General features: G+C 40.6%; 1 protein-coding gene across 1 annotated transcript in view; it reads right to left on the bottom strand.

Moving 5' to 3' along the window:
- Positions 1 to 17620: 17620 nt before the first annotated feature.
- The window catches only part of cfap221 (cilia and flagella associated protein 221), a 194242-nt gene continuing 191870 nt past the window's right edge, over positions 17621 to 19992 (bottom strand). The window contains exons 22-23 of the mRNA XM_060827750.1: positions 19463 to 19573; positions 17621 to 17648 (exon numbers count right to left, since the gene is read on the bottom strand). Coding sequence (XP_060683733.1) covers positions 17621 to 17648; positions 19463 to 19573 — 139 coding nt within the window. The remainder of the gene's footprint in view (positions 17649 to 19462; positions 19574 to 19992) is intronic.

Here is a 19992-nt window from a genome sequence, read left to right as displayed (position 1 = left end):
ACAAAATTAGTACAGCACAAGAGGAGGCCATTCAGTTCAACATGTTTGTATGAATTCTTTGAAGAAGCATTTTACTTCATACCATTCTCCTACCTTCTCCCTGTAGCTTTTCACATTGTTCCTTTTTAAATAGCAATTTAAATTTCTTTGCAATACTTCGATTGAACTTGCCACGTCCAAAACGCCAACTTGCATTGTAAGATTATATTTAAAATTGAATGCAAAGCATATATAAAACAAAAATAAAGTTGTAAATGTAATTCACAATTTGAGCTTTATTTACAAAATTTTAAACGATATTCATTGTAATGTGGACCTCAGAATTTCTATTGAATTCCTGGCTGATTATAATGCTGGAATCTCAATCATTTATCAATTAGTTTTACTCAAACAGCAATGTTTAAAACCTGATTGCAAATGTTACAATGATTACATGCCAAACAACAAATTTGTCTTTTAAAGTTAAAGATGTAATATTAGTGCAGTATTGCGTTGAATGCAGTAACTCATTTAAGAAGCAAATGCTTGTTGATGCATAATTCTCTTAGCTGCTCAATCCGCAATTGAATACTTGATCCCAGTCGGTTATTATTGGACTCTAGCCATTGGTTCAGTTGCTCTTCTCGTTTTTCCCTGAAAATTGCAGATTATCACTAGTTAGCACAGTGAGAGGCAACATGGTGGATAGATAATTACAGATTCCCTGATCTCGCACAAAACCTTGGGTAAAAAAATCAGTGGAAAACCTAAAAGAATTGTATCTTTGGTGTTTCTGCTGATCTTCAAGTGAAGTTTTTGTGGAAGATCAAAAGTTCCGAGTACCTTCTACGAGCATGCTGCTTCCTTTGTGGGCCCCGTATAGTGAGGCAACTGGAGGGTTGGTTTGTGTGACCCCAAAGGATCATGTCACTAGGCTAATGTCATGCACAAATATCAAAAAGTCATCAACAAATGTGTAGGGAATGTCTTCATTATTCACTTCTGAAATACCAAGCAGTAGGAAGCAAAATGACTATTCAATGGGCCATTCAACAATTAGTATCCAAGGTGTTCTTAACTTGCAACTTAGGCAAGGTTGGTGGAAACACTGAGGAGCGTGCTGGAAGACATTGAAGAGTGACCACAGAAATGCTGCAAATTGCACTGCCTTGTATTGAAACAGTAATGTCAAGTGTTTTACAACATGGTCACACAAAGAAGTTAGCAGAAGGGAGACATTTGCACTTTCTTTTTAATTAACAGTGAGTACATTGAATTTTTCTGAGGGTTTTTTGCTGCAAAGCTTAATGGCATTTCTTCCAGTTTCTTATCAAATTCACCTCATTAACTACGTAACTCCACCTTACAGTGATTGTCTAAGTGGTTCTGACCCCAAAAGACCAACATTCCTGGCACCTTTGCCATATTTGAAAGGTGGATATGCACCAGACATTCTGAAGCTGGCCTGCTCAGTGACAGACATTATGTATCAATGTCAGAGATGAGGAAGACTAGGAAGATAATGTAGTGATTCTTGGAAATAACCTGGAGATGCTTGGTAGATGCGATGGTGCAAGGTTTTAGAATGGGGGGTTTCTCTTCCCCGAAGACCAACAAAAGAGGTCCCAGACCATTGAAGACTGGTCCGAGGTTGCCACTGGGTTAATTGTTCTTGACAGTATGGATAAAGGTCTGGAGAAGGTCAATGACCTTCTCTGCTCTGTCAGACTAAATTCCACACTCTTTCTCTCTTTCTTCACACTCACTGTCTCTCTGATATTGCCTTATTCCCATCTATGTAGGTACCAGCACCATAGATAATACGAGGGCAGAGATCTGCGAAGGGAGTATGAACAGTTAGTAGCTAAATTAAAAACAGAACCAAAAAGGTAACTGTCTCCCACAGAGGCTCATGGTCTGTCATTATTGCCTGCAACGTCATCCCTCACCTGTTCTCACCCATTTCAAACTCCCAGAATAGTAACTGTTCATGGACTTTATGTAGCCTACTCACTCCCTCTGAACACCATTTGACCACATGTATTCACTTTCAGCTCACTCAATCCCTCCCTTTCTTCCATTTCAGGTAAAAACAGGCCACAATAGGTCCCAGACTGGTGGAGGGTTGCTAGACATCAGACTGTTCAGCTCCTCAAGAAATCTTCTTTCACATAGAAGAAAATCAGAACTGCTCCTGTGGAGATTGTCCTGCCAATTGAGTAAGTTTTTTCACAGTAATCTGAATTACATGTTCCATTCATTGCACAACCCTTCCAAACATTGACCTTAATTATTTCTCTTCCTACCCCTATTACCCTTGGAAGTCTAAGCTGGGGACTGTCCACATGCTTCAGGGCCATTCAGACACAAATACCCCTGAGGTCTCTGAAGCAAACCTCCAGGGTCAATGTGCACCACAGCTGAGCAGGCTTCCTTTACCCTTGAAGTGGAATGTAAGATGAGAGTGAAAAAAAGAAAAAAAAAGATTTTGAGGGCACTTTAGGGGCAGATGTGACTGTACATTGTATATGAGGTATCATGTTTGTCTAAATTTGATTGTTTTTGTAGTAAATCTGTTTGTCTGACTATGTATTGCCTTGAATGTAACTGTGTAAGTATGATGCCTAACTCTATATCCATACAATATGTACCAGAGAATAATGTTGAGATCATGCTGCTGCGTGTGGAAGCAAGATGAACAAGAGAGCAATGTGTTTTGCTGTCACCTTTGCCCCTCAAGATAAAACATGTCTATTCTTTCACTGGCCCCTGTCTCCAAAAGTGTTGGTGTGAATGAATTGCTCAGCAATGTGTGGGTCAGGAACAGTACCGAACACAGGATGCCAATACATTTTAGGGAACTTGAAGATCTGTATCCTGTATGGTGCTTGGGCCTCTTTGTAATGTTGTTTCCCTTTAAAGGGCCACACAAATTTGTGTCTTGCAGCCTGCTCCCATACAGTTAGAGACATTTACACTATCCACTTGGGGGGTTGTCACAGTCATTTCCTTTACTGGTTGCATACTTTTGAATTCAAAACAATGGAAGTGATGATGGATTTTACTTCCACCTCTATGGTGAGGCCACAAACAGCAAGTCCTCTTCGTGATATCCCTTCCCATGAACCCTCTGGACTTAACACATAACAGTCCTCACCCAATCCATCCAAATGACCCTATAGCTGTCCATCTAGCACCTAGCACATGAGGTTGCCTGGTTAAGTGTGGTCACATTCCAAACTCCCTATGTTGCTTGAAACCACAATGTTCCTGATCATGGACAAACCACTCGCCTGCATTTCCTTATTCCCATCTAAGTAGGTACCAGCACCATAGATAATATGAGGGCAGAGATCTGCGAAGGGAGTATGAACAGTTAGTAGCTAAATTAGAAACAGAACCAAAAAGGTAATAATCTCTGGATTATTATCTCAGGCATGGGTTAATTGGCACATGATCGATAAGATTAAGTTGGTAAATGCATGGCTTAAAGATTGGTGTGGGTTTGAATGCATGGGACATTGGCACCAGTACAGTTCCAATGGGACATATCTTCATCTGAACTGTGCTGGGACCAGAGTCCAAGTGAATTGCATAACTAGGGCTGTAGACAGGGTTTTAAACTAAATAGGGAGGGTGGAGGGATCTGTTATAGGGGAAATTAGAAAACCTAAATTAAAGGAGGAGGTAAGTGTGCAGGTTAGTGATGTTGCAGATGGCTACCAGATAAAACAGGTGAATATCTTTATGCACCAAGGAATTATAAAAAAAGTAGGGACATTTACCAGTTGGACAAATTTAAAAGCTTTATATCTAAATTCACGAAGTATTTGAAATAAACTGGATGAACTAATCACACAGATAGATGTAAACGGGTACAATATAATTGGGATTATGGAGCCATGGCTGCAGTTTAAAGGATTGAACTGAATGTCTCAGGATATTCAGTATTTATGAAGGACAGGCAAAAAGGAAAAAGGTGGGGGAGTGGCATTGCTGTTTAAAGAGGCAATTAACACCATCGTGAGAAAGGATAGTCATAGAGTAATAGAGATGAACAGCACGGAAACAGACCCTTCGCTCCAACTCGTCCATGCCGACCAGATATCCCAACCCAATCTAGTCCCACCTGCCAGCACCCCGCCCATATCCCCACAAACCTTTCCAATTCATAAACCCATCCAAATATCTTTTAATGTTGCATTTGTATGAGCCTCTACCACATCCTTTGGCAGCTCATCCCATACACGGACTACCCTCTGTGTGCAAAGGTATCTTTTATATCTTTCTCCTTTCATCCTAAACCTACGCCCTCTAGTTTTGGACTCACACTCCCAGGGAAAAGATTTTGCCTATTTATCTTATCCATGCCCCTCATGATTTTATAAACCTCTATAAGGTCACCCCTCAGCCTCCAATGCGCCAGGAAAAACAACCCCAGCCTATTCAACCTCTCCCTATAGCTCAAATCCTCCAACCCTGGTAACATTCTTGTAAATCTTTTCTGAACCCTTTCAAGTTTCACAACATCTTTCTGATAGGAAGGAAACCAGAATTGCACATAATTTTCCAACAGTGGCCTAACCAATGTTCTGTACAGCTGCAACATGACCTCCCAACTCCTTTAATCAATACTCTGACCAATTAAGGAAAGCATACCAAATGCCTTCTTCGCTATCCTATCTACATGTGACTCCACTTTCAAGGAGCTATGAACCTGCACTCCAAGGTCTCTGTTCAGCAACACTCCCTAGGACTTTACCTTTAAGTGTATAAGTCCTGCTAAGTTTTACTTTCCCAAAATGCAGCACCTTACATTTATCTAAATTAAACTCCATCTGCCACTTCTCAGCCCATTGGTTCATCTGATAAAGATCCCATTGTAATCTGAGGTAACCTTCTTGGCTGTCCACTACACCTCCAATTTTGATGTCATCTGCAAACTTACCAACAGTACCTCTGATGCTCGCATCCAAATCGTTTATATAAATGATGAAAAGTAGAGAACACCGCACCAATCCTTGTGGCACTCCACTGGTCACAGGCCTCTAGTCTGAAAAACAAATCTTCACCACCACCCTCTGTCTTCTATCTTTGAGCCAGTTCTGTGTCCAAATGGCTAGTTCTCCCTATATTCCATGAGATCTAATCTTGCTAACCAATCTCCCATGGGTAACTTTGTCAAACACCTTACTGAAGTCCATATAGATCCCGTCTACCACTCTGTCCTCATCAATCCTCTTTGTTACTTCTTTGAAAAACTCAGTCAAGTTTATGAGATGATTTCCCATGCAAACATCCATGTTGATTATCCATAATCAGTCCTTGCCTTTCCAAACACATGTACATCCTGTCCCTCAGGATTCCATCAAACACCTTGCCCACTGGTCTATACTACAGATCAGGTTCACTGGTCTTTAGTTCCCTGGCTTGTCCTTACTACCTTTCTTAAACAGTGGCACCATGTTAGCCAACCTCCAGGCTTCTGGCACCTCACCCGTGACTATCAATGATACAAATATCTCAGCAAGAGGCCCAGCATTCTCTTCCTTAGCTTCCCTCAGAGTTCTGGGGTACACCTGATCAGGTCCTGGGGATTTATTCACTTTTATGCATTTCAAGACATTCAGCACTTCCTCCTCTGTAGTACGGACATTTTTTCAAGATATCGCCATCTATTTTCCCATATTCTATATCTTCCAAGTCCTTTTCCACAGTAAACACTGACGCAAAATACTCATTCAGTATCTCCCCCATCTCCTACGGCTCTACACAAAGGCCACCTTGCTGATCTTGGAGGGGCCCTATTTTCTCACTCGTTACCCTTTTGTCCTTAATGTATTTATAAAAACCATTTGGATTCTCCTTAATTCAATTTGTCAAAGCTATCTCATATCCCCTTTTTTCCCTCCTGATTTCCCTCTTAAGTATACTCCTACTGACTTTATACACTTCTAAGGACTCACTCAATTTATCCTGTCTATACCTGACATATGCTTCCTTCATCACCTTAACCAAACCCTCAATCACCTTAACCAAACCCTCAATTTCTTTAGTCATCCAGCATTCCCTACACGTACCAGCCTTTCCTTTCACCCTTACAGGAATATACTGTCTCTGGACTTTCGTTATCTCAGAGGAATGCATGGGGGAACTGCAACAACTATTTATTCCTGTCCAGCACAAAAGCAAAATGGGTAAGAGGACCAATCCATGGATTACAAAGGATTCCAGCTCAGCACCGCCCTCATGACCTGTCCTACCTGCCTATCTTCCTTTCCACCAATCCACTCCATCCTCCTCTCTGACCCATTCACCCATTGTACTCTTTGCTACCTTCCCCCACCCTCCTCTCTGATCTAAATCCTCCATCCCCACTCCTATTCACCTATTGTACTCTATGCTACTTTCTCCCCACCCCCACCCATCTCTCATTTATGTCTCCATTCTGCAGGCACCCTGCCTCTATTCTTGATGAAGGGCTTTTGCCCGAAGCATCAATTTTCCTGCTCCTCGGATGCTGCCTGACCTGCTGTGCTTTTCCAGCACCACTCTAATCTGTGACCAATACCTGGTCTGGTATAAGAGGCTGCCCTTGACTTCCTGTGCTGTGACCTGCTGAATAACAGATATGCTGAGGTCCATTGTCACATTATTTGTGTTCCTCTCAGTTCAACTTATCAATTCTGACCTACTCTTAGTTCTTATTGCAGAACATAGAACATAGAACATTACAGCGCAGTACAGGCCCTTCGGCCCCTGATGTTGCACCAACCTGTGAAACCAATCTAACCTACACTATTCCATTCTTGTCCATATGTCTATACAATGACCATTTAAATGCCCTTAAAGTTAGCGAGTTTACTACTGTTGCAGGCAGAGCGTTCCATGTTCCTACTACTCTCTGAGTAAAGAAACTATCTCTGACATCTGACCTATCCTATGTCTAAATATCCTATCCTATGAATAAATTATCATTTATTCAGCTTTTATTTCCAAATAGCCTGCTACCTTTAATTTCCTTGGGGTAAAAACAATGACTGCAGATGCTGGAAACCAGATTCTGGATTAGTGGTGCTGGAAGAGCACAGCAGTTCAGGCAGCAGCAAAAGCCCATCATCAGGAATAAAGGCAGAGAGCCTGAAGCGTGGAGAGATAAGCTAGAGGAGGGTGGGGGTGGGGAGAGAGTAGCATAGAGTACAATGGGTGAGTAGGGGAGGGGATGAAGGTGATAGGTCAGGGAGGAGAGGGTCGAGTGGATAGGTGGAAAAGGAGACAGGCAGGTAGGGCAAGTCCAGACAAGTCATGGGGACAGTGCTGAGCTGGAAGTTAGGAACTAGGATGAGGTGGGGGAAGGGGAAATGAGGAAACTGTTAAAGTCCACATTGATGGCCTGGGGTTGAAGTGTTCCGAGGCGGAAGATGAGGCGTTCTTCCTCCAGGCGTCTGATAGTGAGGGAGCGGCGGTGAAGGAGGCCCAGGACCTCCATGTCCTCGGCAGAGTGGGAGGGGGAGTTGAAATGTTGGGCCATGGGGCGGTGTGGTTCATTGATGTGGGTGTCCCGGAGATGTTCCCTAAAGTGCTCTGCTAGGAGGTGCCCAGTCACCCCAATGTAGAGGAGACCGCATTGGGAGCAACGGATACAATAAATGATATTAGTGGATGTGCTCCTTTAGGGCCTTGGATAGAGACCGAAACGTTGATTTTGCTGCATTTTGAATGCTGCCTGAACTGCTGTGCTCTTCCAGCACCACTAATCCAAAACCTTTAATTTCCTTGTCTACCCAACTCTATGATCTCTCTCTGTCTGTTCCATCTCCACCTATCTGCTCACTTCTTCCATTCCCTGTTGTGACCCTCTCCACATCCCCCCACCCTGAATTTGGCTTCAGCACGTACACCACCTTTTCCTAGCTACTAACAGTTCTGAAGAAGAGTTACCAGACTTGAAATATTAACTCTGCTTTCTTCCCACAAATGCTGCCAGACCTGCTGCGTTTCTCCGTCATTTTCTGTTTTTGTTTCAGAAGCTAAACCTGCAGGAAACAAGCTTCTCCAAAATCATTGTGTAACCATAATAATAGTTGCATTTTGTGTCTGAGTAATTATCTTGCATTTGGACAACACATGAGTTAGCATTTCCATAATTGATTGAGCTTTCTGTTTCAGCAACAAGATCTTGGATTGCTCAGTTTGAAAGTTTCTTTTCATAACTGAGTTAATTATACACAGAGAAATCCTGGCTTACATTGAGCCTGAAATTGTGAGCTCAACGCCAGTGCAAAGAGATGAATGAAAATAAATTACAGGTCTAGGAAGTCTCCAATGAGAAGCTTGGTGTTCCCTTTCAACTTGTTGTTCAACAATGGAAGTTCAGTCCTCATATTGCAACTTGTTTCACCTGTAAAACATTGTATATACAGCACTATCACCCATAGCCAGGATATTCAAACTATTAAAAGAGATCATTAAATTGCTTTAATTGCCAATTTAAAATTGTTTCAGGGCTCTATGGCTCACAATCTTTCATTAGAAGAGAGAATATCAAAGAATAAAATGAGATTTAAAGAACACACCAATTTAGAGATTATTAATAAAAGTCATGATTTATTTAAACACATCGCTGAAACTCAAATCATCAAGCACAGAAATGAAAACATTTTGGGCAATTAACATAATTATTAAGAATCTGAATAATTTCATTTATTTTCTTAAGGTGTCTTCAAAGGACAATTGTCTATCCCCAGGAGTGAATGCCAATTGGTAGCTCAGTGGTGGTACTGGGAAAGGCAGCCACTGCTGGGACTGCACCTGGAGAAAGTGTATTTTAAGGAAGCATGCAACCCTGCTAACCAGATAATTGGGATTTGGGAGCACTGGAGCCAGTCAGGTAGACCCCAACTTGGTAGGGGCAGTTTGGGTAGTTTATGAGGGCAGGGGATACCATTGCCATGGGGCTGTCACTGTTGCCTGCAAGTCCCCCTCCTTGAACCAAGGAAGGCCTACCTGCCAGCAATGGGAGAAAGTGGCCCTTACTTGTTTACTTAAGTGGTTCAATTTAGCCTCAGATGGAAAGGCAATCATCTCTCTAGCACTGCTGGCTAAATGGCATGGCAATGAGAAGATGACAGGTCTTGTACTATATGCCTCCTCTTATCATTTTACAGAAACTTCCAAAACCCCATCTCCATCTACCATCCCTTTCCTCGTGAATGTGGTAAACCCAGCCCATTGTTTCTCCCTTAGACTATTCAAAGCAGCATCATGCTTCAGGGTTTAATGCCTGTTTTGAGGAAGTGCCATTCTTTGGAATGCAGAGGTCAGCAGTTACCAAATTGGCACCTTAGGCATTTCCTGAGGAAATCAGTCATGGTGTTTATTTCTGAAGCTTAGATCCATAGCATTTCTTTCTTTTTGTCCATAAATCAGAAGGGATTGAAATCAGACTCTTTCTTACAGTTGTATTAATGGGATTGAGAAATTGTAACTGATTGTATTGTGGAGAAAATGTTTGTGCATCTGATTGGAATATAAAAACATGGATTACTGGTTTTGACTGAAATGTTTCACATCATGGTTGACGTAATATTTTAAATATTCAATAAAGGGTGATTCAGAATATGCAAATCATGTGGTATCCTAAGCTTACTCGTTGGCTTGGAAACCTCTGAGTCATTAGGCAATGAAGGATAAGCCAGCAGTTTTTTGTCATGTTTTGTTGACTACTATTGACAGAGAACAAATTGGGAGAGAATGTAAATTGTTTGAGTTGTGAATATGATTTTGTCTATTAGTTTAACTAAATGTTCTTTATGTAATTATTCAGGTTCTTAATAATTATGTTAATTGCCCAAAATGTTTTCATTTCTGTGTTTGATGACTTGAGTTTCAGTGATGTGTTTAAATAAATCATGACTTTTATTAATAATCTCTAAATTTGTGTGTTCTTTGAATCTCATTTTATTCTTTGATATTCTCTCTTCTAATGATAAGATTGTGAGCCATAGAGCCCTGAAACAATTTTAAATCGGCAATTAAAACAATTTTTTAAAAAAAAATAGTTTGAATGTCCTGGCTATGGGTGACAGCGCTGTACATATCATGTTTTACAGGTGAAACAAGTTGCAATATGAGGACTCAACTTCCATTGTTGAACTGGTTAAAAATTTGCAGGAAAATATAAAAGCAACAGCTGTGTGCAGATCTTAGATATATCAGACAAAGGACAATTAGTTACCAACTGTTCATGCAATATTTACCTTGTAACGATCTCATCAGTAAAAGACGTTTGTGAAAGATTAGCCTTTAATGGCTCACTGAAAGAAAATAAGACAGATTTGTGATTAATATTATTTCTAAAACTTCTTAAAGAAAGTGAAATCTCAAACAACCCCAGCTTAGCTGAATTCACTTCAGTCCAGGAAACATCATGAGGAATCTCTTCTGCACCCTCTCAGTGCAATCATATCCTTCTTACAGTGTGGTGAACAGAAATGCACACATACCCCAGTTGTGGCCTAACTAATGTTACATGCAGCTCCATCATAACTTCTTTCCTCTTGTATTCTATCTCTTGACTAATAAAATAAAATATCACATATATAAAAACAGAAATAGCTGGTAAAGTTCAGCAGGTCCAGTAGCATCTGTGAAGAGAAATCAGAGTTAATGTTCCAGGTCCAGTGATTCTTCCTCAGCACTGGACAAATGTTGGATGCATTATAAGAACTCTGTCTCCTCTAAGTACTTTGTCTATCCTAGTTGATATCAGGCAGGTTGAAATCCCCTATTATTACGCTCTAATTTTTTAATACTTCTGAGATTTGCTACTTATGCATCTTTTTATCTCTCTATGACTATTTGGGGGTATATATATATAGTACACTCCCAGCAAAGTGACTGCTGCCTCTGAGACAAAGGAGCAGAAATTAGGCCATTCAGTCCATCGAGTTTGCTCCTCCATTTAATCATGACTGATAAGCTTCTCAACTCCATTCTCCCACTTTCTCCCATAACCCTTGATCCCCTTGAAAATCAAGAACCTATCCATCTCAGTCTTAACTCTTCTCAATGACCTGACCTCCACAGCCTTCTTTGGCAATGAATTCTATAGATTCACCGTACTGTGGCTGAAGAGCTTTCTCCTTATGTCTATATTAAAAGGTCTTCCTTTTATTGTAAGGTTGTGCCCTTGGATCTTAGTATCTCCTACCGATGGAAATATCTTCCCAATGTCCATTCTGTCCAGGCCATTCAGTGTTCTGTAAGTTTTGATTAGATCCCCCTTATCTTTCTGAACTCCAAGGAGTATAGACCCAGAGTAAGCAAATGTTCCTCATATGTTAAGTTTTTCATTCTTGTGATCATTCTTGTGAACCTCCTCTGGACCCGCGCCAGGGCCAGTACATCCTTCCTGAGATAAGGGACCTAAAATTGCTCACAATACTCTAAATTGCTCACAATACTCTAAAAGAGCTTTATAAAGCCTCAGGAGTACATCCCTTCTTTAATATTATAGTCCTCTTGAAATAAATGGCAACATTGTATTTGCCTTCCTAACTACCGACTCTGTCTGCAAGTTTACCTTTAAAGAATCCTGGACTAGAACTCTCAAGTCTCTTTGCACTTCAGATTTCTGAATTTTCTCCCCATTTAGAAAATAGTCCATGCCTCTGTTCTTCCTACCAAAGTACATGACCTCACAGTTTCCCACATTGTATTCCAGCTGCCACTTCCTTGCCTACTCTCCTAACCTGTATAAATCCTTCTGCATTCTCCCTGCCTCCTCAATATTACCTATCCCTTAAACTATCTTTGTATCATCTGCAAATCTGGCTAAAATGCCCTCAGTTCCCTCATCTTCATTATTCATGTATAAAGTGAAAAGTTGTGGTCCCAACACTGACCCTTGTGGAACACCACCAGTCACCAACTACCATTCTGAGAAGGATCCTTTTATCCACATTCCCCGATTTCAGCCAGACTGCCAATCTTTTATTTTTCTAGTACCTTGCCTCTGACACCATGGGTCTCTATCTTACTCAGCAGTCTCTGATGTGGTCCCTTGTCAAAGGCCTTCTGGAAGTCCAGTTAGATAACATCCATTGGTTCTCCTTGGTCTAACATGCTTGTTACCTCCTCAAAGCATTCTAACAGATTTGTCAGACATGACCTCCCCTTCATGAAACCATGTTGACTTCACCCTTTTTAACATGCACTTTCAAGTATATGGAAATCTCATCCTTCACAATGGACTCCAAAATCTTACCAACGACCAAGGTCAGGCTAATTGGCCTGTAATTTCCTGTCTTTTGCCTTACTCCCTTCTTAAACAGGGCTCTACTCATATGGACCCATTTGAGAAACCTTTCAAATATCAAACTCTTTTTACTGCAATAATTGATTTTTTGATCAATGTAGATATCATCTCCTCTATTACAATTCCCACCTCACCTAAAGATTCAATTCCCTGCAGTATTGAGCTGCCAGTACTGTCCCTTCCTCAACTATGTCTCCATGCTAGCAATAATACTTTATCTCTACCCATTGATCAACCCTCACAACTCATCAGCCTCCTTGAAAGACTCTTTGCATTAAAATTAAATGCCATCCAGCCTTGCGATGCTACCTTTTGCTTTAGCTTGACTATATTTGCACTACTTTCTTGATTAACTTGGTTCTTCTTCTTTACTTGTTTGTGCATTACCACCTAATGTACCTCCACTTCTCATCCCATCTCATCCCCTTGCCAAATGAGTTTAAATCTGACCAACCACAATAGCAAGCCTCCTGTTCCAATGCAGATACAATATGTTGGACTTATATGGATCCTAACTTCTTCAAAAATGATATTAGTGGTCTGGGAATCTAAAACCCTCCCTTCTACTCCAACTCTTCAGCCACCAGTAATCTTTGCTACTGGTTGCAATTCCAATAATGAGGTTCTATACTCACCAGTAAAATTCTCCAATATCACTTGCACATAGAAGCTTTCTCATACTGATGGGTAATGCCACACAATGCCAGGCATAATAATGACTATCTTAAATAAGACATAATTTAATGTACTTCCTATGACATTTGATGGCATGACCATCACTGATTTCCTCTCTTATCAATAAATCTGGGAGTTCCATCGACCAGAAACCAAAGTGAACCAGCTATACAAATGCCGTAGCTGAAAGATCAGGTTAGAGGCTGAGAAGTCTGCAGCAAGTAACACCTCCAAGTCCTCTCCACCATATTCAAACCTTGAGTCAGGAGTGTGGTGAAATACTCTCTATTTGCCTGAATTGGAAAAAAACTTGAATAGCTTTCAAGAAGCTCAACACAATCCAAAACAAGACAGCATGCATTTTTGGCATCCATCCCCTTTTATACTCACTCCTTTTTCTATTGACACTTAGTTTCAGCAGTGTGTACTGAGTGCTTACTCCTAAATGCACTGAGTGACTCTCCAAGGATCTTCCACCAGTCCCTTTCAAATCTATGATCTCTAATGACTACTAGGTCAAGGGCAGTAGACTATGGGAAGCAATTTCCTATTTAAGCCTTACATCATCCTGACTTGAACTACATCATTGTTTCTTCATTGCTGCTGGGTCAAATTCTTGGAACTACTATCCTCACCCCACTGTGGGTGTACTGGGGACTCAGCGGTTAAATAAGATGGCTCACCACTAACTTCCCAATTAGAGATGGGCTATAAATGCTGTCTTGTCAACAGTTACATCTCCGGAATGACTTAGAAATATAACTGAACCAATTTCAAATAAAGTGCAATATAAGGAAATCTTCCTTCAAAATATGTTGGCTTAAAACTTAGTGAGAATATTGCCTACTTTACAATAACTTCAAGGAAAATAAATTACTTTGTTCTGTTTTATTTTGAAACCTAAAATCCTCTAAGATAATGGAGCAAACAACCCAGACTAATTCCATATCAGAGACTTTGGACAGAATCTTCTGCCGTTACTAGTGATGTGCATGGAGGTGATAGGACATTAACTTAGGCAGGCAGGGGAGTACCTAAACCCCACTGCCTTTTTGCCTTTGCTGGATTTGTCCTGCGAGAATACCCATGGTTGACCATGGGACTGACCTTTGACGTTTAGGGAGTGAGATAGGAGAGGGGTGTATTGTTCACCTCATTAAAGGCAGTCAGTGTTTGATTGAAACACTAAACATTGCGAATGGTAAGCCTGCTGACAGCCATCTCTATATGCTTTTTATTCTGTTCATGTCCCTGTCCTACACACCTCATAAAACCTACACTGAGCACCCAGCCCTAAAACTCCAATATTATTTACCTGTGGCCTAGCTTACTCTGTAATACAGAAACTCTGGCCTCCTCTGCAGCATTGCTGTGTGCAAGTCTTAATTCCAGGGAATGTTTCATCTCTGGCCTTAGTACTGCTTCACTGGTTTGTGGCTCAGTGGGCCTTTGTGAAAAGAGACAACAATGGTCTCTCACTGTTCTCTGGCTGCCAGATAAGACTAATGACATGCCAACAAAATTCCACCATAGACAGTGTAAAAATGGGCTAGGAACTGTCAGACAGCAGTTTGGGTCATACTCCATTTGGATCATGTGTGGACATATGTGGAAACCACTTTATGGTGTGAATGCTTGACTAGTTGCTAGGGTGTCAAACACTTACTGGAGAGGGATCAGGAGCTGAGTTGGCACGCTTGCTCATAAAGTACTCATGCACTCATTGGGATGACAATTCTATCTGACTGTAGGAGAAAACTGATCATAATAAGTTAGAGCTTTCCAAGACAACATGAGAAGGAGTCTTGAATATTGGAATATACATTAGCTGATAAGAAGGCATCAGGACTTGTTGATGAAGACAGAGATAGAACTATATTGATGGAGAGAGCAGAATTTCACAGCCATCTAGTGGAGATGTTTCCAGTCTGGTGTGTGGATGTACAGTGAAACACTGTTGAGAAAAGGGTTTGTGCATAACTATTTCATCCTTTACTGCAGGATATTGCACAATTAAGACATTAAAAAGCCTGACTTTGCTTGGCACTATCACAAACCAGCTCTAGGGAGGATGACTTAGAACCCTAATAGGAAGCACTGCCATGCTACTAGCCTGTATCATGAACCAAGGCAGAGGCTTTTGCTTTGGTGAACACACATCCTAGACTGGGTCAGTGACACACTCTGCAGAGCATATTACAGACTTGTGTCCATAGTTAACAGAGGATATGATATCTGAGGTCTCTGACACTCAGGGGACTGCTGGAGACCAAGCTGAATCTATGCCTGGGTTCAGCCATAACAGACCTGTTGGAAGGATAAGCAAAGGAACATTTGCCACAGACTAAAGACAAAACACTGTGGATTTCTGAAGAAGTCATACTGAACAATGTTAACTCTGTTTCTCTCTCCACATATGCTACTAAACCTGCTGAGTTTCTTCAGCATTCTCTCTCTGGCAGAGACTTTTAGAGTACATTTTCAGCCTATGACAAAAGGTAGAGGAGTAGTGCCCAAGTTCTGATTGCTGTCAAGGCTCTGACATGCAAAGACTTAGCTGCCTCCATTGATAACCTTGGAGAGCAAGGACCAAATGAATGCACAGTGTTACTGTACATGCACTTGGACCGGTACTCCCTTGAAATTCTTCTTCATTTAGCACAAAGTTGTGCAGGGTGCTGCAGACTACAATAATTCTGGACACTATTTATGGAAAGTACTGCAACATTGCGGTGGCACGTTGGCTGAGTGGTTAGCATTATTGCCTCAAGCACCAGGGACCTGGGTTTGATTCCAGCCTTGGGCAACTGCCTGTGTGGAGTTTGTACATTCTCCTTGTGCCTGCATGTGTTTCCTCTGGTACTCAGGTTTCCTCCCAAATTCTAAAGATGTGCAGGTCAGGTGAATTGTCCATGCTAAATTGCCTATAGTGTTAGGTCCATTAGTCAGAGGGAAGTGGGTCTGAGTGGGTTATTCTTCCGAGGGTCGGTGTGGGCTTGTTGGGCCAAAGGGCCTGTTTCCACACTGTAGGGAACGTAATCTAATCATTCCACCCAAGTAGTTTAAGCAGTAGAAACTCATCTTTAGCAATCCAATAGTCTGCTCTATTATTGCCCTTATTGAGGTAAGAGCACCACTCTTCCTCTCCACTGCTGCATTTTAAGAATCTTGTACTGATGTTACCAACCAGATCTTCTGTGGATATTCCTTGTCACTAAGAAGCAAATCCCCATTACTGCAGCAGTGGTTAAGTGAGAGAGAAGGGTGAAGCCTCCTTCTCGAAGGAGGTAGGCCTTCTCAAGGACTCGGGGTGTGTTATCAGGCACAAATTGGGCTGATTCCTCTTATGGCCTCCAAGGGTGCTAGTCCCCTCTGCCAATAACCTCATTTCCATGAGCACTTGTGAAGAAAATCCTCAGCAGCCAGAGCCCTTGGGCCAGGGGCATCTCCCACAGCAATGTTCACAGTCTGTAGCTTCCCTGCTGCCTCAATACTAACTGTCCCTTTACTTATCTTTGTGTCATCTGCAAACTTAGCAAAAATGCTCAGTTCCTTCATCCACATCGTTAACGTATAACATGAATAGTTGTGGTCTCAAATGGACCCCTAAGAACTCAACTAGTCACCTGTTGCCATCCTTAGAAATTTCCCTTAATCGCTCCTCTCTGTTTTCTGCCAGTCAACCAATGCTCTATACATGCAGAATCCTGCCCTTAACTCACGGGTTCTTCTCTTATTCAGCAGTCTCCTTTGTAGCACCTTATCAAAGGCCTTCTGGAAAACCAAATAGATCATGTCTATTGGCTCTTCTTTGTCTAACTGCCCATTACCTCCTCAATGAAATCGAACAGCTTTGTCAGCCATGACCTCTCCTTGACAAAGCCATGTTGACTCAACCCTATTTAACCATGTACTTCCAAGTACTCTGCAATCTCATCCTTAATAATGGACTCTAAAATCTTACCAATGACCAAGGTCAGGCTAACCAGTCTATAATTTCCTATCTTCTTTCTCTCCCTCTCTTCTGAAACAGGGTGCTACATTAGCCATTTTCCAGTCCCCTCGGTCCCCCCCGACTCAGAAATTCTTGAAAGATCACAATCAACACCTCTAAAATTTCCTTAGCTATCTCATCAAGAACTCTGGGGGTGTAGTCCATTCAGTCTATGTGATGTATCCACCTTCAGACCAGTCCACCTGTATATTGAAGTCTCCTATGATTATTGTAATAGTGCCTTCCTTATTGCCTTATCTATTTTCTATTTATTTTCTTCCCCATGTCCTACTACTGCTAGGTGACCTGTATACAAGTCCATCAGGGTCTTATTTCCTTTTCAATCCCTCAGCTCTATCCACACATGTTCTGGCTACACCTTCCCACTCTAAATTACTTCTTGCTATTGATTTCATTTCATTTGTTACTAATTAGGCAATCCTGTCTCATCTGCTTGTCCTTTCATTAGGTTATGTATCCCTGAGCATTTAGTTCCCAGCCCTGATCTGCTTGCAGCCTTGTCGCTATGATCTGTCAATGCAACTTCAACCCTAATGACTCTTGGAAAGCCAAATGCTGCTCACAGTAAGTGAAATAAACACATTGTGAAGGTATCGAGGAAGACTTTGATATTCCACAATGCTTATGGACATTTACACAAGATATGGTACAAGCTGACATCTGATACACAAATAAAAAATGAAAACCTTACACAAAGATCAATTCACAAAAAGATATCACATTGATACACACTGCTACTCCTGACAAAATTGTATGATTCAATCATCTCTGAGTAAAAGAATAGATATTACTCTAAATCTGTATCAGCCATAATGAGAAAGAGGGCTGAAAGGATCAGAAGTAACATGTTAACATGGATTGGATATTGAGTAACAAACTGAAAATAGAAAGTAGGAATAAATATTCATAATTGGAATGTCTAGATGTAACTAGTGAAGTGTTACAAGGATCAATAAAGAAGGCTGCAAGGAGATATAGTCTTGTTAAGAACCTGTGAAAGACAATGGAATATAATGCAGCAAACTGGGAAATCATCCACTTTCAATGGAACATTTTTACAAGTTGAGAGACTGTTAAGTGTTGATATCTAGAGAGTTTTAGTGCCCTTATAAATGAAACATAAGAAGTTACCAGGAAATGCAATAAATTAGGAAAGTAAATTGTCTGTTAGTTAGCATTTAATGCAAAGGGACTGTAATATGAGACAGGAAGTGAAAAAAATCATATTGTTATTTGGGCATGTGAGTAACGACTTACAAACTGTCCACACCCCCTTAAGTGGAAGTAGACAAAATATGAATTTTGCGCTGTATGTTTATTGGGCTGGATGTAGTGCAGGGCTGAGTTATTGGCTGCATCAACCAGACTTCTGTTCATAAAGGTGGACATTATCACTTATGGGAGACATTTTAGGTAAGGACTCTCTAAAGCTTACTTGGTTTAGTCCCACAGGTGATTGAGGGACCTATTAATATCATGTCACAGGATCCTGATTTCTATTTCAAGAAAGAATCTACCATTGAGACCAGTACCGCCCTGGTAATTCTAGGCAAGAATTGGTGCCAGTTTAAAAGAACTTTGAGCAATTGGCTAACTGGACAGTTCACCATATATATTTGACATTTGACAACTTATAGTGGTAAAAATTTTAAATCCTCCTCTGATCAGAACAGAGTGGTTGATGCTGCATGTACTCATGAAAGGTAATTGACTAGAAGCACTAGCCCTGTTTTTCTCCCCCCAGAATGCTGCCAACCAGCTAAGTACTTCCAGTGGTTTCAGATTACATGAAATTGAGATCCTTAACGTAATTAGAGCTTGTAGTACTTTACATCAGTCTATGAATTCAGGGTCACACAAGAACTGCTGGGCCACTTATTTGCCATTATTAGGCCCATGGCTGAAAAACGGATGCAATGATGTCCATTTTTATTGTCACACATTCTATCAACTCTGTCCTGACCTTTGCTATAATGAAGAATCCTATTTTCTCTAATATCTCTCTCATTGAAGCATCCTCCCTAGCATCACATCATTTCAACAAATGTCTTTTCTCATCACTCTCTCTGGATTATTTACACTCAGTTCAAGCTATCGTAGAGGAAGAATAAGTCTCATTTTAAAGGTGCAGTGATATTATGAGCAATTTTGAAAATTATTGCACACAATGACAGTAGCAATTATTTCTTGCGAAATAGTTTATTGCTAGCCTGCTTGAAGTCTCAGCATAAAGTTTCCAGAAGATATGGAGGGTAAACCAGTATACAGACAATATCGGAACAGCTGTTCACCAGACATGATGCCTGGTTTTCATTTCCATTAATATGCATGAAAGTAGGAGGTCCATCCAATTCACCTACTTGTCTTTCCCTGCCTAAATCAAGTAATACCTTGAACATTTCTTCCAAAGTTAAAGATGTAAACATTTCAACGTGTGAACAGTTGTCAGATAACATGTAGCATAAAGTACCTACCCATCGTCTTTTGCTGTTTCATCCTTTGGACTCTCTGGTAATTGTACTGGACTTTCAATCATTGTGAATTCAGCTTCCAACATTTCTGGTGTTAGGCCAACTTCTTCAGAACTATGAAGCAAGCCACAACATTATCATAAATACCATATATTTTAACACAGCAAAAATCTAATTTTATTTGGTTTCTATTTTTATTTCTATACTTTGTAATTCAGGTATGCTATTAATAGGTTAGGAATTTTATATGAAAGTAATTTAACCAATTTCGTGATATTCTAAGAATTTAACTGCTTCTGAAATCCTGCTTTTCAATACTATGCAGATATTTTTCAATGCAAAAATAAATTAGAATTAAAATCTTCTGTTTCTGGGAGGTAGAAGAATCAATATTTTAAACATGAAATGTATCCTTATTTGAGTGAAGTATTTAATTTAAATTACCTGAGGCACACTTTCAAAGCTCAATTAAATGTATATGGAACAATATTTTGAGCATAGAACAAACTACAGCATTCATAGCATTAGTCAGC

This window comes from Hemiscyllium ocellatum, chromosome 7 (assembly GCF_020745735.1).
Source record: "Hemiscyllium ocellatum isolate sHemOce1 chromosome 7, sHemOce1.pat.X.cur, whole genome shotgun sequence".
NCBI classification, from domain to species: domain Eukaryota; kingdom Metazoa; phylum Chordata; class Chondrichthyes; order Orectolobiformes; family Hemiscylliidae; genus Hemiscyllium; species Hemiscyllium ocellatum.
The sequence above is the reverse complement of the archived record's forward strand: the minus strand, read 5'-3'. Positions and strand labels throughout refer to the sequence as shown.